This window comes from Coptis chinensis, chromosome 2, assembly GCF_015680905.1.
Source record: "Coptis chinensis isolate HL-2020 chromosome 2, ASM1568090v1, whole genome shotgun sequence".
In the NCBI taxonomy this organism is placed as follows: Eukaryota; Viridiplantae; Streptophyta; class Magnoliopsida; order Ranunculales; family Ranunculaceae; genus Coptis; species Coptis chinensis.
Genome location: NC_141457.1, coordinates 102,576,161 through 102,602,341, shown reverse-complemented (window position 1 = coordinate 102,602,341; position 26,181 = coordinate 102,576,161). Strand labels below are relative to the sequence as shown.

The following is a 26,181-nucleotide window of genomic DNA, read 5'->3' as shown; positions in this document are numbered from 1 at the left end:
AGTATGATATGAAGTGTAGAATAGGTGAGAGGATGCTAAAGTGAAGGACCCAACACTTCAAATGTGATTGACATTCTTTCCATGAGACTTTATTTATATATTTGCAAATTTCCGTCTTTCTGACTAAATATGTGGGATGTTCTACTTTTTACTCATTTCCCTGCATATGAAGGTAAAATAGAAAACTTATCTGAGAGAGATTTTCTTGTGAGTGTATGAAATGGTGAGATTTGAAGTCAAAATACTAATCCAAAGGTTAGGTAGAAATTTCGTTGCTTGGAAAAGAGAAATGAAACAAAATGGTTAAAAATGAATAAGCTCTAGCTAGTTAGGATGATTAGTCAGTCTTTTCTATCTTTATGAATAGAACCTTAGCCTAATGTTTTATGATCATGGGTGATCCAAAGGTTAGGTAGAAATTTCGTTGCTTGGAAAAGAGAAATGAAACAAAATGGTTAAAAATGAATAAAGCTAGTTGGATTATTAGTAGATTTTTCTATCTTTATGAATAGAACCTCCTAATGTTTTATGATCAAATTGATAAGTTAACTTTTTGATTTAGACATTTTAACTGAAAAGTTGCTTTATCTAGATTTCACCATAGTTCATATATGTAAAATTGATTTTGTTGGTATATCAACCTTTCACGAGGCTATAACTTAAAGGGTAACTTAAAGGTTTTAAGGCCTTGTTGTATATGGTAAATGCAACCGCGATGCCTGTGAAAGTGAGTTAGTTTATTATTTAATTAGTATTGTTAGCTTTGAACACTTCTCTAGTATAACACATATTTGCTAAGAGACTAGCAAAATGCTAGTTGGGGGTTGTAATAAGTGCTCAAAAGTAATGATTTATAACCCCAATTATGTGTATATTAGTCTCCATTTTATATTTAAATATTCTAATATGATGCAATTTGAGTTTTTGCAGGTCAAAGAACCTAAATGTGAAATATGGAGGGAAAAAAAGTCAAACAAGTCAAAAAGGAGTCACTGGGAATTACAGCTAAAGGCCTAGGGCAAAAACGTTATATTTGTCTCCATAAGTGCCAAGCCTAATGGGACTCTAAAAGAGGATAATAATTGAGTTAGAAGAGTCTTAAATCTGATTTCAAAACTGAAAGCTGTTAGAAGATGTAGCTTGCAAAATAGCCTGCAGGGCAAAGTGGGACACGTCTCACTTTTGTGCAGACTAATATAACTTTTCCAAGATTGCTTCTAGAAAGATTACAGAGAGTTTGACACCAAATAAACATAGGATTCGGATCTCTATCCAGACGAGTATGTAAGCCAATTTATAAGGCACAAAAACCTGAGTTTACATCATCTAGGAAATTTAGTGTTTGCATCTTAGATCTAGAATTAAAAGAGAAGAAAGTTCAGACCTTTCCATTAATAGCTATAAAGATTATTCCTTTTCATATTGTGTTCATAGCATAGTATGAGAAGCTAATCTCCCTTCTCTTGGGAGGGGAGATGAAACCTTTTTCTTATGTTTTAGTTTAAATCCCTCATTGAGTTTCTTCTTATTCATCCATTGACCTAATGCTTCTGTGGAGGTTAGGAGGTCTTAGGCATGATTGTGTAGAGCCAAATACACAAACCCTAGATTCTTTTCTTCTAGTTTTTAGTGTTATAGTGTAATGATTGGATTCTTTATGGCACCTCAATTAGTTGTATGGTTAATGCCACATGTGGATTTTCCATGGCACCTAGAGTTGTATATTGAATGTCACTTAAAACACAATTTGGTTAGATAGAAGATATCATTGGAAATTGAAGAAGTATTTGATGGAAAGATAGAAAGCACGTTGAAAGCCACATATTATCATCATGGTTATGAGCATAAGGTTTGTAGGTATGGTGAGTTTCTATTGGTGATTTCTATTAAACATGATAGGTAGATCTAGTAGACTAATTCTATAATTTTGGTGGATTCATCTCTCCCAAGATATTCTCTCTCTTGATTTATATTCATATATTTAATTTAGTTTAGTTTATGCATAGTTTATATTTCAAATCAAATAAACTATATAGTCATTATTACTTAGCTACATCTTTTACCTGCATCCATTAGAGTAATTTAGATTAGGAATTTCTATTTTCATCATTTAATTATTTAAAGTAGGATTGATACCTTGCTAGCCACTATACTAATCAATATTTAATAGGCTAAGTAAGATTTGCAAAAGATACGTAACACAAACAACGACACAAATAATTACATGTTACTCATGTTTTCAGTGAGTTGATTAGTTATTGTGTTTGGAATCTTTAGTAATGATTATATTATTTGAGACGATGTTTGTTTTGTAATAAAAATATTATAATAAATGAGAACTCTTGAGTGTTAAAATCCGGTGTAAAAGTGTTCGGTGAAAATTTAATGTGTCGCCCACATCTTTAGATCTCTCCACGCCTCTTTGATGAAAAAAAAAATGAAAGGAAATGTTTATGACTAATGATGTCATGTGAAAAGCCGCCTTAGAAAGGAACTAAGACATTCGCCTTGCGAGTTGGCTATATTCCTTGAGTGTACGGGAATGTAGATCTGAATTTCTTGAATGTGGCAGGAATGACCTAAGGTATTCATTGACTTTGCCATGAATGACCTGTTAGTGTTATGATGGGTATTCTTTGAATGTGGCGGGAATGACCCAAGGTATTCATTGAATGTGCCATGAATGACCTGATATTTTGTTATGCCCAAAAGAAGCTTTGTGTATGTGTATGGAAAGCCCAGAGATGGCTGTGACTCACAAGTTACGAGTTTACAAGATGAAAATATGTTTCCTAGAGGCGATATCCCCGCTTTGGACATATGTCTTGTAGTGGTACTCGGTGTGAGTGAGGCACACGGATATGTGTGATTTGGCAAATGTGTGAAGTGCAAATTATGGAGTAGAAACTAAAGGTTGGGTTGTGTCTTTTAATAAATGAGTCAACGAGATAATTAATAAGCAAAGTAAAATATTGATTTTACGTGTGATGGAGTTATTGCATATGAATATTTATATATTATGATGTTTATGATTTCTTATGAGAAATGTTTATGTAGTTTGTGTGAGTTGATACTCACGAGGGATGAATGTACTATCTGGTTGTGACTTTTTCCTCGTTCTCATAAGTAGACGAGTGATATTAGAGTAAAATATTGATTTTACGTGTGACTGAGTTATTGAATATGAATATTTATGTATTTTGATGTACATGATTTCTTATGAGAAACATATACGTGGTTTGTGTAAGTTGATACTCACAAGGGATGAATGTATTCCCTAGTTGTGATATTTTCCCCGTTCTCATAAGTAGACGAGTGGTTTTTAAGAAAAATATTAGCTTTAAGTATGAGCGAGTTGTTGGATATGATTGGTGATATATTATGATATGATGTATATAATTTCTTACGAATGAATGTGAATATGGTTAACGTGATATGATGGATATGATGGTGTGATATGAATGTTAGTTAATATTGGTGATATATTATGATATGATGGATATGGTGGTGTGATATGAATAATGTTAGTTAATATTAGTAATATATTATGATATAATGGATATGGTGGTGTGACATGAATGTTAATATTGGCGATATATTATGCCAGATTATATATATCCATGATGGTTGCAGTGAGAGTAAAATAGATGTATACTATAAATTATTACGTTTGGAAAATCTAACTTTGTTTTGCAGGAGGGTAGGACTTATTAACTTTTTATGCAGAGACGTTGTCCTACCCTAAGACGACGTGCTGGCTTAAAGGTAAAGTGTATCAAACTCATATTTAAATAAGTTATCATATGTGTATGTAATAAGTGGAATGTAAGTGGTAATTATATTGTGAGTTATTTTGGAAAGTGAGAGTGATGAATAATGTTATATGATATTTATTGGAAATGTATATTGAGGGTTGAAATCTTACTTAGGAAGAAACTGCATGCCGTTTTGAGAATATGAAACTAAATTGTCTTCCAAGTTGAAATGATTGTAATAATATATTTCTTGATTTGAAAGATTGAACATACTGCTATACTATTTTGTATTTAGCCTTAGTCATACCAGCAAATTCAATTTGCTAACCCATGTTTGCTTTGTTTTGCAACGTGGGTGTGTTCTTGGAAACATAGATGGTAGAATGTAGTGGATGAAGACACTTGATTTGGATTCACTCTTGGAGTTTTACTGGTATAAATTTTATGAAGTGTAAAGTTTTGATTTGAAACACATGAAATAGAGTTGGTTAGTAATTCGTGAATTCATGAATGAAGAGTTGTTATTTTGATCTAGCTTGATCTCAAATTTTTATTGTCGTGTTTGATAATGGGTTATTAGGGTTTCATTTCATCCTAGGTTTTTCAGATTTTTGAATAGGGTGACGATTGAGATAATTATATCTTGGATATTCCCTGTTTTAAATTTTTTGGAAATTTAGGGTGTGACAATTCTTGTCTCCAATTATGAACAAGATAATGAAGATGCCACATAAGTGATGGGTCCACGTGATTTGATTGATGGTGGGTCTATGTGGGCCCACATGACTTTTATAACTTCACGTCTTTGCGTAGAGCTCACCGCATTGATCGTTTTGACAGTTCACTTGTCAAATTCGGAGTCCAGAATCACAAGATATGAGTGTTAGAAGTTTTACGACTTTTCTGCATAGTTGTCCCGGTTTGACCCGAAAATGATCGATGTTGAGTCCAACGGCTCTATTTCGGCATTTTTGAGCTTCAAATGGGCTGAGAGAGAAGACTTCAAGTTCAAGCACTATTTCATACATCGTTTTCATGCTAAAATGCAGGTTTTACTAGAATTTTGTCGTTAACTACTGAAACCTATGAAAGCACAAAAATACATTTAATTTACATTTATTAATCACATAATCAACCAATATGTAGTGTCTCTACGAGGTTTATAACACAGTTTTGGGTGCTTATCATGGTTTGTGTAAGGTGATACTCACGAGGGATGAATGTAATCCCTAGATGTGATTTTCCTCGTTCTCATAAGTAGACGAGTGGTTTTTAAGTAAAAGATGTGTATCTAGTTTGTAAGATATTATGGATATGGTGATGTTATGAATGTTGATATTTGTGATATCTCCAGTCTGATTATGTATACCCATGGTGGTTGTTGTGAGAGTGAAATAGATATATACTTTAAAAGCTTACATTTGAGAAATCTAAGTTTGTTTTGCAGGAGGGTAGGACTTATTAACATTTTATGCAGAGATGTTGCCCTATCCTGACACAACGGGATGGATTAAAAGTAAGGTATAATTTGTTTGTTTACTAGTTTGAAATTATGTATAGTGAGCTTACTTGGAAGAAACTACACGTTCTTTTGGAAAACGGAACTATCTTGTCTTCCAAGTTAAAATGGTCGGTAACGTTATATTTATTTATTAGAAAATTGAATGTAGTGTTATATATTTTATTTTAGTTTTACTCATATCAGCAAATTCAATTTGCTGACCTATGTTTGTTTTCTTTTGCAACGTGGGTGTGTCCTTGAGAACATAGATGGTGGAGTGCAATGGATGAGGACGCTTGATTTGGATTCATTCTTGGAGTCTTTTCTTCTGCTTTAAGTTTTCTAAAGAGTACGGTTTTGTTTTGAGACAGATGTAATAAAGTTGGTTAGTTATTTTTGAATTCGTAAATGAAAGGTTGTTCTTTCTGTTTTAATTTGAGTTCAGATTTTTAATATTGTGTTTAGGTTAGTTATTAGCTTTTCGTTCCACCCTTGGGTTTTCAGATGATTGAATAGGGTGACGATTGAAATATTCATATCTTGATTAATCCCTGTTTGGAAATTTGGGGCGTGACAATTGGCCAGTTTCATTGCTTAACCTTCTATAATTTGTTAGATATTTGAATGGAAAAAACTGAAACTAGGATGTGTATGTGTCACTATTGCAGCCAACTTGGCAGTTATGTAAATATTTGTGCAGAAGTGGATAAAACAAACAAGTGGCGGTTCAAAGAGGTTTGATGCAGTGTTTAGAAAATCGGACCGGATCAGTGGTTGAACTGGGGTCCAACCGGAACCGGTAAATTTTCAGTTCAGGTCAAGTATAACTTGAGTTTTTGGTTGGACCATCGGTTTAAGTTTAAATTGTGGTTGAACCGGCAAACCGGTTCAGCTCTAAATCGGATCACCTTTATTATTATTTTTTTATTTTTTTATTTTTTGAAAAATTGATAATGTTAAACCAGATAGTCGAAACTCCAAACCAACATGTTGCTATGTGTTTCTTGTGTAAGAAATTCGTTTTGATATATAATACCAATTAATATTGAATTAAAACATGTATTTATTCATTTTATTATTGTAATTATTAAAAAATTTGCTAAATAAACATCAATCGGTCCGACCGAGTCGAACCATGTTTGAACCTATTTGAACCTAGTTGAACCATTTTAACAAAAAATCGGTTTAATTACCGGTTCGGTTTTCAAAACATTGGTTTGATGTCTGTTTGAAACATTTTAGTGTCCATTCAAGTTAGTGTCTCAACAGACACAATGCCTGATCGAAAGGTCTCCAAACCTTTTCAAAGAGTCAACACAACTCTTGGATAATCAGGCCAACACCTATATAAGGCAACGTCCATATGCCTTTGACTCACGGATAAAATCCATGCATCCATAGCATACACCAATCGACACTCACGATTCATTTGTATTTATCAACTTTCTTCTAAGCTTTTCACTGTGGGAGTACAAGCATAACTTGATTGGTTCGACAGACGTGTAGATTGAAGTGCTTCTTCTACACGGTAGATCGTTGTATCTTGGGAGACAAATTGTCGCAAGAACCGTAAGCACCTTAGCGGGGCAATATTGTCTTAAAGACATAGTGTCAAACACTAGACTCAACATCATCTCTCTGAATTTTTGAATCTTACACTATCATGGATAGGTGGTATTCTGTTCAGTAGAATCACAAATATATAGATATACTTTTTGTAACATAATTCACAAATGAAACTATGATGTCCACTTGATTCCTTCATTCTTTCAAAGACAACAAAAGTGCACACTGGTTTCCTCGCATTTCAGTGGTACTGCTCTGAAGTCCAATGCAGTTTACGTTTTGCCAGAGATATCTTTATCAAGAGGCAACTCTGCTTCCTCAGTCTCTGGAACTTTCACTAGCATCCTTATTCTGTGCAAGGACATTCTGCTTAGCAGCATTTTCATACTGCCTTAGGTTCTCCAGCTTCTCTTCAAGTTTGAAATCCTCTCCGTTTTGGTTCAAGTCATCACCACCCGAAGTACCAATAGTCTCCATATCTGGATGAGCATCTGAGGCAACATAACTGCAGCATGATACGAACAACTAATCATAAACTACCATACAGAAACTGGTAGTGACAAGTAACAGAGGCAAAGGACTTGAAATATGGGAACTCCTGTATTTATGTCTCGTAAGAGAAAGAGAGAAACTTACACTTGCTTCTCACTTCTCTGGTCAAGGAGAAAATGCTCATTAGTCATTACCACCAGAGGTCTGAAGTTACAAGCAACATGTATTAGCCCCTAATTATTACACAACTGAAAGGCAAGGAACAAAAAAGGTAAAGAACTAAAACCTTTAGCTCGGTAGTCTTTTTGTGTTTCTTTTTTCCCTTATTCTTGGATTTCTTTTGAATTTGACCATTTCCTTTAGAGACAGTCTCGCCGGCATTAGGAGTAAAAATAGCTTTAGTTGCTTCTTTTACAGCATCAGATTTCTCTGCAGCATCTTTGTCCGCACGTTCCTCCAGCTGTGCCTGAAAATGTTAAGGGAACCAAGAATTAATAAGTCTATATATAGAGAAATGTACGCCGTATGATTAAAACACAAGTTTGAAAATCAGTGCAATACCAGAATGTATGGCTGCGCAATATGTGACAGAGGTACACGGTAATCATCAGCAGCAAACAGGGTGATATTAAGCTCCAATTTCTCAATTTCCTTTGCAGTTCGATTTATCCATGCATCTTTCTTCATGAGCTGCAGTCCAAAGTTAAAAGCTTAACGATAAATTAAATGGGATTGTCTAACAGATTAAAGTACCGAAAAACCCAACAAAAAAAAACTCACCTCTAAGTCAATGTTTTTACTCACTCTCCTGACTGCTTCTATTATGAAAGTCTCTGCTTGATGTAGGGAGCCCTGTCTTGCTGCATCACTATCTTCGTGAATTTCCCAGTCACAAACACCAGTAGTGAGCAAAATTTGCTCATCTCCTACAGCTAGTGATTGTGATTCTTTAAGAATATCCGTTATGACCCTCAACCGAAAATTATCTGCGCCTCTCAAATTCAACAAGCGTCTTCTCCAGGACTCCAGCCTCTGGAGTATTGTTTCATAACTTTCAGGGACATGTTCCGTGTTATCCTTCCTTAAGTAGAGTTCGTTACAACAGGCACCCCAAACCTGCGCCAAAGCTTCCTTGTAGCTCAAGTTGTCACATTTTTCTTCACACAATGCCTGTAAGGTAGCAATATTCCTCCCAAGTGTCTGATAAAGATTGTCTACCTGACTTTTTCTTTCTTCTCTCGGGTCTACCAATGGTGCCAGTGGTTCCTCAATGGACAGACCAGTTAAAATCCACTTCAACAAAACATCACTATTAGGTTGCTCCATATCTTCATCAGTAAAAGTGATTTCACCTGGTAGTGACTGCTTGTTTATAACAATACAGAAATCGTCATTGTCAAGAACATCCCTCTCCTTGATATTGAGTAACTCATCGGTGTCTTTTAAGTCCATGGTTTTAGTAAGTCGATATATCTCTTTCACAAAACTATAAATAGGATGAAGTGAGAGACTATCTAGCAAGCAGATACAGAGATGTGTTTGGTCCAAGCCAATTTCAGAAAGCCTTGAATTAGGATGAAGACCCTTCAGCTTGTTCATTGTGTACTGAATCAGCTTATTAACATGTTCTGCAGTGAGAAAATCACTTCCCAGAACCGTTTCCAACATCGTTTGTATACTTCCAAGGACTAACTCATGAACAAGATCTTTCACCAGCGGCAAACTTTTTCCGAGATAATATCCTCTCGCACACTGCACGACGTCATATGCAACTAGTTCAAACTTAGAAACATCCTCGCGCCTTCTTTCCAAGGAACTGTCAGAGCGATTTCTCTCCATCTTTGACTCTTTCTCTACCTCAGACTCACTGGTTGAGGTTTCCAGTGTGCTTGTTCTGAGAGAATCATCAATGGGACTGTCCTTTTTGTCGACCATATTTTCCCTGTTAGTTGATCCTTTATCACGTACGGAAGATACCCATTTCAACTGCTCTTCAAATATCGGCAAAACAGCAGAAGTATTTACAGGTCTCCATTTTCCATCTGAAATCATTGAGCACCAATCTTGGTCAGGTGAAGAAGGCAAGACCTTTTTGTGTTTTGACGAAAATTTCCACAAGTGCTTCTTTACATGCCAAAAGTGCAATTCAGAATCATCAAATTTCTTACCACAGTACCAACATTCCCAGAAATTCCATTGCTGATGAGCTTCAACAAAAGACAAATAATCTATCATAATCACAGACACATCTTTATTCTCTAAGGAACTCAAATAAGCCTTAAGATCACTATCACTCACATGAAGAGAACTTAGTTGTTCATCAAGATTCAAAGATTTCCAGTAAGCACTTACCATATCATATCTCTTTTCCTTACAATCTTTAATAAGTAGAGTAATCTTATATCTCAAAGCTTCAATTCTTTCTGCAGCAGTAGGAAGTCCATTATATACCAAGCACTCATCAGCAGGATCATTGGGGTTGGACATCGCGAGTGCTCTTTCACATTCTTGAATTACTTCTCGACACGCATTACAATCATTTGCAACAACCGAAATCAAATAACAGTAAAACCAAGCAAACTCAATTGACTTGGGAGAGAGTTTAACAGCTTTTCTTGCATTTAGGATTGCCTTTTTCATATACTTTTCATCGAAATCAGGGTCATTATCATTACAAGAAGCAATGTCTTCTTCAACTTCTGCTTGGACTTCGTAAAGATAAGCATTCTCACTGCCTTCTTGATCATGCAACTCATTCATGATTTTCAATGCTTTAACGTGGCTACCTTGTCTTGCATACGTAAATGCACTTTTTATCTTTGAAAACTTGATCTCATCTAGTGAAAGTTGATATGTTGGTGCTGGTGTAGTATTTTGATTGCGCCTAGAAGAAGAAGACTTGTTCCCTTTCTTGTTACCCATTGTTAGTATCAACGTAAAATATGGTTTTCTTGATGAAGAAGAAGAAGAAGTAGGGGTTGGTTCAATTTTGAGTATTGGTTTTCTTGAAGAGTGAGAGGGAGAGAGAGTTGGTTTTACATGGTTTTGAGACTTCAGAGTTTTTGTCCTGTTTGGGTAGTTAAAACTGTTAAGTTGGTTTAACCGTTTTTTTTTCCTGTTTTTTCTGGTTTTTTGGGCGAGGGTTAGGTGTTCACTCCAACCATCAACCATCATCGGGATCGAGCTTCAAAGCAGGTGCTTATAGACACTACTATATATGTTAGAGAAGGCATGAAGATGTTCTGTATATCCTTTCAAAGAACAGCTTATATTCTGCCACCTCAAACTATATATGCTAGAGAAAGCTGGAAATATGTTTTCCCTTGATGGTTTCTCTTCTGATGACAATTTAATTTCTAAATTGATGTTGATGGATAAAATCTTCAAGTAACTGGGCCGAATTTTGCCTGAAAATAACTCTGTAGGACAGTGTTTTTCAGAACAAGAAAATAGTCCATGGTAACAATTTGGAAAAAGTAACTCTACATGACACTGTTTTTTGTGAGTAACTCAAAAAAACAAATTTTGGGGAAAAGCAGCTCACGGACCCACTATTTCAAAACTAGGAACTCCAACGACAAAATAAGTTGGCCTGACTTTTTATATTTTTTTAAATACCTGTTTTACCCCCTCGGTGTTATTATAGATATAAAACATAGATTTTTTTAAATACCAGTTTTACCCCTCCGTATATGAACAATGATTATTCATACTCTAGCGGCATTCTTACTAATCATACATTATGTTGAGGTATGAACAGTGATTGTTTATACCCCAAATAGGTATGAACAATCAATATTCATACGAACATTGATTGTTCATAGCTCAAACATGAGCTATGAAGTTATGAACAGTATTGATGTATGAACAGTGATTGTTCATACCCATATTTGAGTATGAACATTGAATGTTCATACCCAAGGACTATGAATATTGAATATTCATACTATATTTGAAATCAAAGTAGTCATGAACAATGATTGTTCATGTTTGATGTATGAACATTGTTGATGTATGAGCAGTGATTTTTCATACTCCCAAATAGGTATGAACAATCCATGTTCATAACTAGATCAATGTTCATACCTATTAGATCATTGTTCATAGCATCAATAGATATGAACACTCATTGTTCATAGCTAATGTTCGTAATTGGGGGTATGAACAATGAGTGTTCACACCTGCTTAAAGGTATGAACAATGATTGTTCATACTAAATATACCAAGTCGTTTCGTCTGGGCCGGGCCGTTAATTATTTCACGTCAGAGGTATATTTGACATTTCATCTACCCAATCCGTTTTTTATTTTGCGTCAAGGGTATACTTGACCTTTCATCTACCCGGTCCTTGTGAGTTACGAAAAAAAAGATGTCCTTGAGAGTTACTTTTTCGGCAGTTTTGTCCTTGAGAGTCACTCCCTGTTTTCATAAATCACTCACAAAACCAAAATCCAAGTTTTAATAACCCACAAACCCAGTGTTTGAATTAAAATCACCCCAAAAGACTAGTGGGTGTTTGGATCTCATTTTTTCTTAAAAAGTATTTTTCTGAAAAACTATTTATTCCAAAAACAGTTTTTGAATAAACATGTTTGGTTGTAAGTTTTTTTAAAAATTGTTTTTAACAAACCAACAAATTTCACACGATATTTCTCAAAATATTTCAGCAGATAGTCTAATACATCCGGGCAGTGAATTTGCCTTTAGCGCCCAAAGTGAAAACCCCCCAAAAAATGGTTTTTTGTCTAAAAAACAAGTTTTACCTAATTATCATAAGAGGGCTCCTAGGGTGCACCCAAAGTTCGCATGCGCAGGATTTTCAGCCACACATTTTGAAGGGCAAAACCAGAATAACAGGGTGAAGAAGTTTCAATTGCGGTCACTAACCTACCCATTAAATCACTAAATATAGCATACTCCTGTTAAACTATTAGATGTATCATATACTTTAGTATCTAACAATAAATGACATATTGATTCTAGTGAACTTCACATTGCGTCAATAAGCTACACATTAAACTACAAGTTGTAACATACTAACACTAAACAACTATATGTATCATATAATTTAGTATCCAACAACAAATGAAATATCGCACAATAAAAATGCATTCAATTTGTATTGCAAGTTGTTTGTGATGGCATTAGGTTGCTAATAGTGTACTACGCACAAGTGCATGTTATTTACCATTTTATTGCAGTAGAACATTTAAGTGCTACAAAACTGGTGTTGAGATTAATAAGCAATCACTTAAAAGAAGTTTAATCATATGATAAAAGTCTGTATTTAATCATATGATAAAACCATTGTATCTCAAACTATTTTTCCTAAAAAGTCTGCATACTACCTAAGATTGCGTCTAGTTAGTGCAACTTTGTTTTGTATGTCACTACATTATGAATTCCATATAGTAAAGAAAATTTATGTTAAAATGAGAATTATGGAGTTTTGACAAGTTACTTTCATACTTGTCATGTGTTCACAGTGCAAACGTGTTACATCAGATTATATCTTAACTGCTCGCATGATTGAACAGACATAACAAAATGGGCTATTACCGAAAAAGTTACAGCATAATGAGCAAAAGGACACAGATAAGTGCTTCAGTTTTAAAAAGTGGTCAAGCGCTTGTCAAGTGTTTCAGATACATACATCGTGAGCATTATGGACTTGCAATCATAAAAATGTCAGATTACACCTTACAAGGCTAAAAGCTGCAATAAGAAAAAGAGAGAAAAATGTTAGAATACATCTTACAAAGCTAAAATATTTCAATTTATATTTAACTTTGAGAATTCAGACAGAGTCATTTTCAGGGTAACAATGGGTTCCACAGTCAAACTGGTTGTTTTCTTTCTTGATGTCATCTTCACTGCATCACGAAGCCAATGAAATTCCTCGCATCTCTTGCATTTCAAATACTTTTTTCCAACATTTAATCCATATTTTGTAGTCTTAACAGTCTTTTGTATTGCATTCACAGTCTACCCAAGGGCACTCGGGCATCTAATGGCCTGGCTGACCATACTTAAAGCATTCGTTTGTTGATGAGCTTGATCCATAAAGTTTATCAAAAACAGCTTCATCCAACCATTGTAAATAACTTTGACATGAATTATGCTGGCACTTCAAGTACTTCCTTCCTATATTGCTTGTTGTTTGCAATATGCCCAACAATCGGATCCCATCACATGCAGCTTATTTACAGGGAGAGTACATAAATTGGCACTTAATAGCTAAGTGTCCAAGTTGATCACAGACCTGACATGTACTTCTCAATTTGAAACTCATGAAGATAGCAACAATGAACAAATGTCTCAACAACTAATGCACAAATTAAGCTTCTTAATAGGCTAGTTCAAACCAATAGCTCAACCAGGTTCAATTATTCAAGAATTACTAATCCATGAAGGACGGAAAACCTTCACATAACCAACAAATTTTTTTCATGCTCTTTATACTTTATAAACTATTTATCTCTATTGACATTTCAAAGATCAAATTCTTCGTGCTCTTTATACTTGATAAAATTCGAAGTGAAGAATGAGACTCAGTAACTCCAAATTTTCTCTTATTTACCCCTAAAAGTTAATCAAACTTATGAATTTAAAGGGAAATTACCTTTATTTTTACAAAATTAACGTGCTCTTATGCTTGATTGGATCTTATGCAGTAACAATAATAATTGAGAATTTATTAAAAAAAAAAATCGTGCCCTAACCCTAGATGTTGATGTTTTTTTATAAAAGAAGGAATATATATAAAGAAAAGAGGGGTTAGATTGTTAGAGCATACGGAGGGAACAAATGTTGCATTCACCAACTTCTATTAAAACACTAGATGTAGCATACTCCAATTAGGCCACTAGATATAGCATACTCATATCCCATTAACCAACTAGATGTAGCATACTCCTATTAAACCACTATATGTAGCATACTCCTATTAAATCACTATATGTAGCATACTACTATTAAACTACTATATGTAGCATACTCCCACCCATTAAACTACTATATGTAGCATACTTCTATTAAAACACTATATGTAGCATACTCCTCTTAAAATACTATATTGGATTGAATTAGTATTACGAGCTGAGCGATGGCAAAGTGGTAGAGCTATATTGGAATAAAAGTCTTTTAGAGATGTACAAAGCCTACATCATAATGAAGGACCATAATGAAGTATGTTGATGATAATTTGAACGCCTAAATGTAGTTATAATTTGAATGTGAACACTCAAGTACCACACATATCCTGTAATTTGAATGTGAACATTTAAATACCAAATATAGTTGTAATTTCATTTAAAAACATAGCTGTAATTCAAAAACCAAACTACAATATTTACGTGTTAAAACACAAACTTAAACACTTAAGTGTAACCCAAAAGTCAAACACCAAACTACAACAACGATTCTCATATTCTATTTATTGTATCACACACATGCTATTATGATTGAAAGAAGACGGGGGTTTCTTACATTGTGTTTTTCTGCATTTCGACTTACATTTCTTTTCATACTTACTTTCTAGTATATGAGGCCCTAGTATATATGCTAATATTTGAAGTAGGGGACTTTCTTGGATGAACACTTGTGCATTTGACTTTGTCAGAATCCAATGTCAAGTTCATTTGACATCGGAAAAAATTTAGTGGTCATGAATTCATAATCCAATGTCAAGTTTATATGTATTGCAATTTGACATTGTAATAAATTTAGTGGACGCAATGTCAAATTCAATTGACATTAGAGAAAAGTTATTGGACATGAACTTGGTCTTAGTGGACACAATGCCAAGTTCATTTGATATTAGAAAAAATCAATGTCAAGTTCATTTGACATTGGGATAAAATTAGTGGACATGAACTTACTCAACTCAACGCAATGTCAAGTACATTAGACATTGGAATAAAGTTAGTGGACGCTATGTCAAGTTTATTTGACATTGGAAATATTAAATGTCAAGTTCATTTGATATATGCAACATATATTGTCTTTTGTACCGTTGAGAGGTTGCATGTGTGACTTTATTTGTCATACTCCACTGCCATAAACTATTTGGAGTGTCATATTCCTCTATTATGCCTATTATGCAAGATAAAAAACCAATCATTATCTTGAGTGTGGTGGGTGAAGCACTGTGTTGACTATTGTAGAGAGTCAATGCTTGTTGTCCTTCCTCTATAAAAGCAAAACTTTCGTGCAAAACATCTAGAAACCCCATTACTTACTTGTCGCACTCAAACTATGTTATATACAACCCAAGATTATGTGTTTTCAGTAATATGATATTCTTAGTCACATATTCAATAATATAATACTTTGAGTTACATATACTTCAATAATATAATACTCTAAATCACATATTCAATAATATAATACTTTGAGTTACATATACTTCAATAGTATGATACTCTAAATCACATATTCAATAATATGATATTCTAAGTTACATATACTTCAATAATATGATACTATTTGTCACATAATACTTCAATAATATGATATTCTAAGTCACATATTCAATACTATGATACTCTGAGTTATATATACAAACTAATCCTTTTCAACTTTCAGAATATGAAGTGAATTTCTCATACTATTTAGAGTAAGATACTATATCAAATGGCATCACATGTAATACAATTACAACATATGATACCACTTAGTAGAAATTTCTCTTTTATGTTGTTGCCATCAAATGTTAAATAAGAAAACAATACAAGTTTACAAGTCCTATATGGTGTCCACTACAACAAAAGGGGTTTTCTGCAATGCCATACCCGTTGCTAAAAGTCCTAAAAAACGACGCAACTGATCAATTGCAACACCAAACAAGGCGTCACGAAGGTGCTGCTAAAAAGTGGGTCACAAAAGCTCAAATGTGACGCATTAATGAGCGTTGCAAAAGCTTCTATTTTTTAGCCACGGCAAGTTGCACTGCTAATACTTTATCTGCGTCGCTACTTCATTTTATTAAACTAAATTAATTTTAAAAGAAATTCAAACTATTTGCAATGCTTGGCGTCACAAAAAACTACTTGTAACAACACATTTGGCGTTGCAAAAAGTTTTCTTTAAGCTACACCACTAACTTGTGGTAAAAAGTTTTGCACCTTTAGCAGCACCCAAGAGCATCACAATAAAGGGTGTTTAATTTGTTTTTCATTGGCCAACACATTTGCCACACCTTTAGGGTTGCAATAGCATACTTAGATATTATACACCTTTTACTCATCATTACGATCTTTTTCATTTTTAAAATTCTACGTACTCAATGAAATTTATGCAAATACAATAAAAACACCACATTCAATTAATAATGAATCATAACAAACTATACTTCATTAACTATTATCATCCAGTACAAAAGTATTTGAAGCATCCAGACAATTAGTCTTTGACAATACATCATACCAAATAATCTTTACATAAATCAACTAATATAAATATACACATTCTGCAAAAGTAGATTTTACAATCTGCAGATTTGAACATCTACTGAAGATTTCTTCATTCATCTACCACAACCGAACAACCAATCTGGTACAACAAATAAGCAATGCATAACTAACCTTTAAAAAAAAATGCACTCAAATAAGCGATACATGTAAACCAAGTCAAACTTATGGACCTAGTATATGCACAAACACCATTGCCACAATTAAGTTCCCAACCTTTTACAATATGGAAAACAAACTATATTAGAACAAGTGAGTTGATTAAATTCAGTTTAGTTTACAAGACAAAATTTGTTCCATTCAAATAGGTATGTTAGGTGTATATATATTCAGCACATAACAAAACACAATCAACTGATGTATCTCTTCACTTCGTAGTCAATGTGTCCAACAAATACTGTTTTCAACATTTTAAAATAGGTCCTCTTTACAAGAAATTCTAAATTATTTGTTTCACCATTAAAATTTAAAGGTGAGGGTCAACTAGTTGATTGTTAATCTCAATGCGATTCTAAAAAAAATAGAATCTCAATGCATGCACATCAACGACATCAATGAATAGGTTAACAACAAACTATAGTGACACATTCTCAGTAACTGTACTTAGAAGTTATATGCTCCTGGACCCTTAGACCATCTCACTGTTTGGTGCCTCCTAAGCAATTTCATAAAAGAAGGAAGGAAGGCTTAGAAATCAGATTTAGGACTTACCAAAGAGGAGCTACATATAGTTTGCTACCGCTCTGGCAAACTACGTACAGTTCAAAAATGAAATTGAGCAGCAGCATCCAAGCTTCCATCCTAGCTTGTTGGATAGTTTACAACCACCCCAATTGTTCGTTGGGAGCTTTTTTCTGATTACAGGAACTCTAATTTTCACAATTTAATATTAGAAAGAATAAAAACTGGCAAACACTTATGTATTTCAAGGTGAAATGAAAATATGCTTACTTGGAGTAGCAAACCTCCCCATTGCCGCCACACAAAGACTATCAAATCGCTGGTCGCGCACATCAATATCTCCGCCTGTTATAGATTTCTAAATGCCCAAATCTTAACAAAGATGTCTATCATATATCCATGTAAGCCCACAACTGCAGTGAGAGACAAAGATGGTATAGTCTCAGGAAACAGTAACTCCTCCAACCAAAGTTTCTCACAAAATAATCCTAACACCATATCCTATTCTATTATATATGATTAAAAAAATCAGTAACTAACTTTCCCAAATTGAATCAAAACCAATAAATGAAATTGAAAGAAACAAGCAAATTCACCCTAACCACTTGTTCATAAATAAAAACAAACCCAGGAATAGATTGAACCACCAAGGAAAACCATGATTATACACAATACCAACTAATAAAGAACATCTGCATTACCACCATAAAATTGCCAACAGCTTCTATTCACCACTGAAAATTTGATACACTATAATGTACATCAAAAACAAATTGTTTCAAACAATTAATTTCACAAAATTCACAATATAAACATGAATTTACTGATCTTTTGAATTCACAAATAAGTTCAAAGAGTCTAAAACTGCAGTTCAATCCCACCAGCACACTCATTGACATAAAAATCCACCATTTTCAATAGAATTTGCTTTTCTAAACATAATCTATTTCTATTTCACTACAATCAAAAGTACCAGTATGATAAGAAAAAACAAAGACCTTCTATTTTAGCATTAATGGTTCCACTACCTGTCGAAGTCGTCGATCAATGTGAACACAAAAAATTCAGTTAACCATTGAACAGAGAGAGAAAATCAAGTAGCTTTCAACTAAGAAGATCAACTAACCTTTGAACTGAGAGCAACAAGTTTAACAATGGTGGTGGTGGATTATACAAAAGTCAAAGTTTACCTTAGATTTGACAGTGGTGGAGGATACCCAAAACTCTAATCTGAAAATTTCGTTAGGTAAATGTGGAATTAACCCTAAACACAAATTAAACCAACCAAAAGTCGATGCTTTGATGGTGTGGAGGATTAACCAAAATTAAGACTTTCAAATTTAATCAAAAGAAAGAAAAGAGAGAACAATACCTAAGCTTTGACCACACTGGAGGAAAACGAGGAAGAACATTTTTCTTTTTGTTTTTTTTTTTTTTCAAGAGGGAAGAAGATTCGTTGGCTGTAAAGAAAAGAAAAGGGTGGGAGGGGTTTTCCAATTTTTAGGGTTAGAAGGCAAGAATAAAAAAGGCCCGCAAGAAAAATTTGTTAAATTAGAATATCCCGCCCCCATAAAAAGTACATCACCGACGCCATTGTCGTCCCAGCAAGGTAAAGTGAAAAAAACTTCATCTATAAACGAAAACAATTTGCAATAGTCGAGGCGTCACATTTGTTAAGTTGGATAGCAGCTGTGCTAATGGCATCACAGTAGATAGCTTTATCAAAAAAGTTATTTATTATTTTAACAAAATTATTAATTACGCCCTATTGGTCATGCAAAAGACGTGGCAATAAGTAATTTTAAGTTAGGCTGAGCCGGATAGATCGACAAACTATTAGGGACGCCTACAATGTCACAATTGATATCTTTTACCAACAAATTGTGCAAAAGAAGGCACTGCAACAAAACCCTTTTGTTGTAGTGGTCTATATAAATTGTTATAATAATTTGCATGTCATTGCTATAGGTTTACACAATTTTCTCTTCAAATTTCACTCTTAAAAATTTGGAAACAAGTTGTAAATCAACAAAAATGAGAAAGGAGTGTTGTTAGGTATACCTGTTTGCGTAAGGATAGTTCCAAGCTTCGCTTAAGAAGGATAATTTCAAGAAGAATCTAATAACATACAAATTAAAGAATTGCTAAGAAAAAAGTAATAGCTACATGACAATCACCCTATTAAAACGTTCAAAATAATGAAAGACTATAAGTACTTAAACCCACATAAAACCCAAGTTCTTGTTTCACATCCATGGGATTACCAGGTATGATAACTTGAGCCCATTTTTTGCATCAACAGATAATAATAAAGTATCATCATTGTTGCCAAGCAATCAGAGCAACAATTAAACTTAGTCGATGGAACCATCACAACATTAATGTATACAACAAAGGCACTCAACTTCCTACTATTCCAAGCAAGTCATACGTACATCAATAGAAAACTTTATTTGGGAATGAACAACTCATAATGTTGTTTTCAGGTGTCATGCCCTAAATTTCGTAATAACTGAATACCAAAGACACGTGGCATCTATAGTCATTACGAAACTCAGGTCGTGATACGGGACAACCAAGCAAAACCCAAACTGTACAAAGACAGAAAATCCAAAAAAAAAACCTACAAAAATTTCGGCAACATCTACTCTATATTTTCAACATTTCATAAACTTAAATCATGTCATAACCTAGAAATCATAACAATAGATATATCTCATTGCTTAACCCAGCTACTTAACCGTCTCGACGAATGCTAGAACAGTTAAGTAACCCTTACGTCTCGAGACAATTTAGTTTCTTCCCTCATAAGGCATTAATTTCTCTATCGCATCTAAAATCTACTAAAAACAATGTATAATTTACATCAGGACTGTTAGTTCATCTATACAGTGTGAGGTGTCCTTTTATCAAAGTTAACCAACAAATAAAAATAGATTTACCTTGTTCAAAAATCTTTATATGGTAATCCACCCCTACAAGAAGGTTAGTATACTATCTGCAAACCACCACCCTAACTGGCCACCTGCAAACCACCACCACATACTAACTAACTGCATACCACCACCCTAACTCCACCGCAAATCCAACTCTAACTGTGTCCAAAATGGAGTTCGAAGTCAGCTCATAGTTGCTGCTCCTAACTACATTGCAACATATCATAAGTTGATCAAGTATTACATAACAAGAAGACGACTAATAATTCTAAAAGTTTTAGCTAATTATTTCGCATCACATTATATAATAGTTTTACTTGCCTATCTTAAACTCCAACGACATAATCATCTGAAGAAGCATTCCTAGTCCTCTAAATATATTGAGCAATCAGTAAATCAGATTAGGTTATTAAACTACCACCATTGTGTCCTTGAATTGAGTTCAAGTTCCTAGACATCCATCATTTATCCAAAGCTTTTTATGTAGTTCCACATGTAATTCAATTCTACCACCAATGTTGTTGTCAACTAAGGACTTACCTCCTCCTTACACCAAGTAGGAGGTGCTTCATTTTGAGTTAGCTCCAAGTAGGAGGTGGCAAGTACTAAGACAACTATGTCCATACACTAAACATGCAAATACTATGATACAAGGAACAATTTAAACAAACATGATTGCTAGCTTATTAATCTAAGCTAAAGTATAATGCTCCCAACAAATTCAGAAAGTTAGCTTGCGCCCAGCCATGTAACCAAAATTTATTAAGCCAAAACATATTGTACCTAAGTATAAATAAATTGCCAAATTGCACTTAAGCAAATTTCGAGTCCTTACACATGATAGACATTCATGAGCAATGCATTCACTTGTGATTACCAAATACAACTCTCATCATATTCCATTGCATAACCCTTCCATATCATTTCATTTTAAGAAACGAAACAGCGGAATTAACAGGCATGGAATTGATAAATATATATAAAAAAAAAAAGTAAGACGGGAAAGATGTGCAACCTTTAAAACAAGCTCTTTTGATGTTTGAGTTGCCATTGTAACACTGCGCTGAACAGTTAACGAGAGTCATTATCTCTTTAATTGCCCTCTCTATTGTACCCGGGACAATATTGTTGGAAAACATCGTGTCAAAAACTTAACATTCCCCAACTATAGTACTAGTTAAAAGTACTTTTCTAAAACACTAGTTAAAAGTAAAGTCAATGAAAAATTTCAAACCTTTGAAAGTGCATATGAAGGCCTAACGCACTAATAATATTAGCTCGGAGGTATGGAATCAGTGTTGGTAGCTGAGGGAGAAAAAAAAATCTTTAACAAAAAGAAACCCAACAGAAATTATCATACAACAATGCATGAGGTGATAATTAGAGAAGACCTGACTCACAGAAAATGACGATTGAGATAGGGTTTGTTGTGAGAGTCCCTGACCAAAAGGAAGCCTCTCAGAAATGCTTAAGGGACCATTTTTTCCCCATGAACGAAAACACCAAGAGCTAAATGAAGTGGAGCAGTGTACTACATCCCCCAAACAGGTTTGCAATAACACACAGAATTATACAAAAACCTTAAATCTCGAACACTAATTTGAACATACAAACCTGAAATAATAATTGTGAATGACTAACAGAATGTGACTGAGTTGCAACCTAAGGCAACATCTCAACTTGATTTAAAGAAACGGTCCCAGAGTTGACTTTAGAAACGTTCTTTGGCTGGGAAGCCCCAATATCTTTGTTGGAAAAATAAGGATTTCCTTCGACTTCCCTAACCCGATCTTTAAGAAGTTAAGTTTGTTTTACATCTTTGATCTTTCATACATCAAGGTTCTTAAATAGAACCTAAAATACAAAGAGAAAATGGAAAATAGATAATTGCACGTGACAACAAACTTTAGTCAAACTTTGAAACCAAAATTCAAAAGAAAAATATAAATATACCTCAATATCAAACTTGAGATTCATTTTCAGATTTGGTAGTGCACAAATTTCAGAAAGCAAACCAAGAATGCCCATGGTCCAAGGATTGGGAGACTGATATGCAGCAATACTTTGGCATGGTTCCAGTTCCTGGATCACAAGTACTTGGACATAAAAGTAAAGCACTGAAATAACTAAAAGCAGATGAATCTGGTTCACAGCAATAATCAACCCATTCTCATATGCCTAAGACAATCCAATTAAGATGCATTAGAATCTTAAATAGTTATTACCCTACAAATAACACTAATAAAAAATATGCCCTTCGATCTGTTTCTGGGACTCTATAACTAAAAAGGGATTAAAGACGGACACATACCTCAATTATTAACACCTTTGGGTCAATTTCATGAGCATGTTGTACTTGATTTTTTCCAATTGCAAATTTTCCAAGCCAGCTTCCAAGATTTTTCAGCAAAGAACGTTCTTCCGAGTTCGACTTTATAAGCTCAGACCTTAAAAGCACCTGTTAGAAGGGGAAGAAAAACAATAAAATAATAATAATAATAATAATACTAACGTACTTTTTCATCACTAGCTATGATATTAATTAAATGCGGCAAAGGGGAAGCTAGAAGAGGTACCTTGCAGTTCTCATATGTAACTTTTAAAATCACTTTATTCAATGATGTTGAATTGACCTTATCCTAGAACTTTAAGTATAGATCGTGAAAATTAAGCTCAATGCTTGCTCTGACAAAGATGAAAGAAAGTGTAAATCGACTGCGGGAGCACCAAAAATAAAAATGAGAGAGAGAGAGACGACTTGGAACAGTGGAAACTAAAATATTTAGTGGGCGATGGGGAGAGAGAGTAAATCCTTAGCTAAATGCACTGCCTCTAAAATTTTTAGGGGTAAACTGACCTTTGGGCGGCATACTTCAATTTTTCACCGAAATATCAGGCGGGAAAATAACGGCCACGGAAACAAGCACTCGTAAAGTCGTACTTAGGGCTGTAAATGGTTTCGATAACCTGATAACCGATCCGAACCAAACCGATAAAAAATGGTTTGGGTTTTAGTAATTTTGTTTACCTACTACCGACCCAAAATCGAACCGAACCGATAAGATATTGGTTTGGTTTCGGATTTATTCTCCACCGAACCGATATGAACCCGAACCGATAAGATGGCATTTTCATAATATTTATGATTAATTTTGTATATGTTTATTAATTGTGTGGCTAAAATTAATTGATTTAATTTATGATTTAATTGATTTTATAGTTTTTGGTTTGAGTTGGTTCAGTTTCAGTTTGCAATATATCTTATCGGTTCAGTTCGGTTTTGAGTTCACAATTTTCTTATCAGTTCGGTTCGGTTTCGGGTTCCCAATTTTCTTATTGGTTCGGGTTCAAATTTTACAAAACCCGACCCAAACCAATCCATTGACAGCCCTAGTCGTACTAGAACAAAGGCTAGCTACTAACCATGGTTTTCAGAATCAGATTGGGTCATAATGGTCCCGGTTTAAACCACTGGTTCAAATAAAATCTAGCTAGTTCTTTATTAAGTAAACTCGGCTAGGTTGAATAAAAATAACATAAGAGCATCTCTAGGTGGAGGTATCGCATGCATATTTGCCTCCACTATTCGGAATTTTGCGAAAAACCATCTTTAGGTGGAGGCAAATGCGGAGGTATCACCTGTCTAGCTGCATCGATGGATGCAAATTTGCGGTTTCGGATCGGATGCGGCGGCGGCAGTGACAATGTCGCGCGCAATTGCCCATGTCGATCGTGTGGGGGGTTTTTTTTTTTTTACTTGTTCAATTTGGCGCGACAGTGGGAATGTCGCGTGGGGTTTTTTTTTTTTTTTTTAACTTTTTTCAACTTGGGGCGATAGTGGTAATATTGCGTGATAATATCAATGTCGTGCATGGTAGACCCTGCTCCAAATTTACAGCTATTATTTGCTTCCACCTAGAGTTGGTCAAAATTTGCGGATACTTGGCTCAAATTTCGGCCTCAAACATACAGGTGATACTTCCACCACCTAGAGATGCTCTAAGGTTAGTAAAGGAAAGCATTTATTTTGGTTGAGTCAACTTGGATGGGTTTGAGTAAAAACCACCAAATTGAACCGATTTTTTAACTGAGTTATGTTTGGACCACCGAGTTTACCAATTTTTAAGTTGAACTAGTCGGTTCAAACCGGTCATGAAACCGGATTCTATGTTAAACTGGTTCAACATTAAAATGTCAACCTAGATACCTTCAACTCTGGTTCAAAACTGGTTGAGTCGTAAAACCCTACTAACCCTCGTTAATGGGCCCTTATGGGTCGTTTGTTTTTTTAAAAAATTGGTGTAGTGGAGACATGATCACATTTTGCTATTGTTAGATTACGCTAGACATAAAAAATTCTGAGTTGGCAAAAGATAACTTCAAGATCGCCAAATGGTTCGGTGAGTTGAGAGATTTGATGGCCATATCATAATCGATGTATATCTCAATATTTTTGCCAATTTTGTATATTTGACAACGATATTACGTATCTGTAGGACGATTAAACATGACAAAACAATATTTTTGCATTGAAATACATGATGCCAGGCCATCTCAAAGTGTAATCGGTATAACCTCGCATTGGCTTTTGTGTGGATGCTTTCTTTGAATATTGATTCCCCATGCATAAAGTATGTAAAACGTGGGGATAATCTAAGCAGTATTTCTCTAGAGATGGCCACAAACTATTAGGGAAACGATACCAATCAAATCCCCTTCTCGGGATAGCTTGTATATGAACACTCAACTACTCCAATCTAGGTCTAACTTTTCACTACCACCAATCAAGCCAACCAACCCTACTTTCTAAGGAATCAACAACTATCACAAACAAGTAATAATAAAGCAAAGAAAGTAAAGCCCACAACACAAAGATGTACCCTGGTTCGACCAATCGTACCTACTTCCACAAGAGCAATGATTTTATGAAAAAGGGTTAGAAAAGGATTACAGTGCTCTTCTCTCATCTCTCAAACTCACTAAAATCTCTATTCTCTCTCTTTATAAGGTAAAGGGTTGGGTTTCCCTCTTGAGTGAATCTGTCTCTCTAAAGGTTTTCTCTCACTCTTTGGTGCCTCTATTGCTCTTTCTCTCTTTCTTTATGTTCCCTTATATAGTGGGTACAAAAAACATATTAGGAGAACATACCGCAAAAAACACTTTGCGGTCTTGCCTGCAAAGAACAATTTGCAGTCCTGCCCGCAAAGAACACTTTGCGGTCAATGTCTTGGCGTACCCAATTCCCATTTTCCAACATTATGGTGAGGGATACCCAACACAAACATCGAGTCGAATACAATAAATCACATTACATACATCGAATAGAATAGGTGTTGATGACCTCAATCAGTAGTCACGCCGCAACAATCACCTATAAATAGGAGAATCATAACTACTTGGCTTGATTTTGATCTATATTTATCGGATGAGTAAGCAATCACCTATATCACTTGAAATGGAACCCCCAGCACAATATTGTATTCGACACGCATCCAAATAAATTGGTCAATTGTTACATACGTACGTTGTAATATTAATTTCATTATACTTTATCAAGCTTACTAGCTTAAGAATTACAATACTCGGAACTCTTGAGAATAAACAATGGTTCCGCTTATTTCTCAATGGTAAATTGTCTCCTATTATTTGTTAGTATTTACAAATAAACATTGTTCCACACGTTCCATAGATGGAAAACATTTGAATCTACTGATTGGTAGATTTGTAATTAATAGTTGTGAAGACCTGAGTTGACAGCTATGATAAATATGGAATGTTTG

The 26,181-nt window shown here is 34.5% G+C and overlaps 3 protein-coding genes across 3 annotated transcripts; all 3 read right to left on the bottom strand.

The window, feature by feature from the left end:
• Positions 1–6,943: 6,943 nt before the first annotated feature.
• LOC147519814 (uncharacterized) lies at positions 6,944–8,004 on the bottom strand. The gene is made up of 4 exons (XM_086594888.1): positions 7,876–8,004; positions 7,601–7,780; positions 7,459–7,518; positions 6,944–7,327 (listed from the first exon to the last, which is right to left on the bottom strand). Exons 1-3 carry the CDS (start codon positions 7,999–8,001, stop codon positions 7,498–7,500), a joined length of 327 nt encoding a protein of 108 aa, XP_086451014.1. The 5' UTR covers positions 8,002–8,004; the 3' UTR covers positions 6,944–7,327; positions 7,459–7,497.
• Positions 8,005–8,058: 54 nt separating this feature from the next.
• LOC147519813 (uncharacterized) lies at positions 8,059–10,236 on the bottom strand. The gene has a single exon (XM_086594194.1). It carries the CDS (start codon positions 10,234–10,236, stop codon positions 8,059–8,061), a length of 2,178 nt encoding a protein of 725 aa, XP_086450320.1.
• An 11,760-nt stretch (positions 10,237–21,996) lies between these two features.
• Positions 21,997–25,648, bottom strand: LOC147519812 (uncharacterized). The gene is given in 4 exon segments (XM_086594193.1): positions 21,997–22,255; positions 22,355–22,483; positions 22,713–22,859; positions 25,550–25,648. Coding segments are annotated over 4 exon segments (567 nt in total). The 3' UTR covers positions 21,997–22,063.
• Positions 25,649–26,181: the final 533 nt, after the last annotated feature.

What these genes read in the sequence shown, in the direction of transcription:
- LOC147519814 (XM_086594888.1), bottom strand. Translation starts at nt 8,001, where the DNA reads ATGAAGAAAGATGCATGGATAAATCGAACTGCAAAGGAAATTGAGAAA. An exon ending in TTGCGCAGCCATACATTCTG is followed by an intron (nt 7,781 to 7,875) that starts GTATTGCACTGA and finishes TAACATTTTCAG; the next exon opens with GCACAGCTGGAGGAACGTGC. An exon ending in AAAAGACTACCGAGCTAAAG is followed by an intron (nt 7,519 to 7,600) that starts GTTTTAGTTCTT and finishes TTGTAACTTCAG; the next exon opens with ACCTCTGGTGGTAATGACTA.
- LOC147519813 (XM_086594194.1), bottom strand. Translation starts at nt 10,236, where the DNA reads ATGGGTAACAAGAAAGGGAACAAGTCTTCTTCTTCTAGGCGCAATCAA.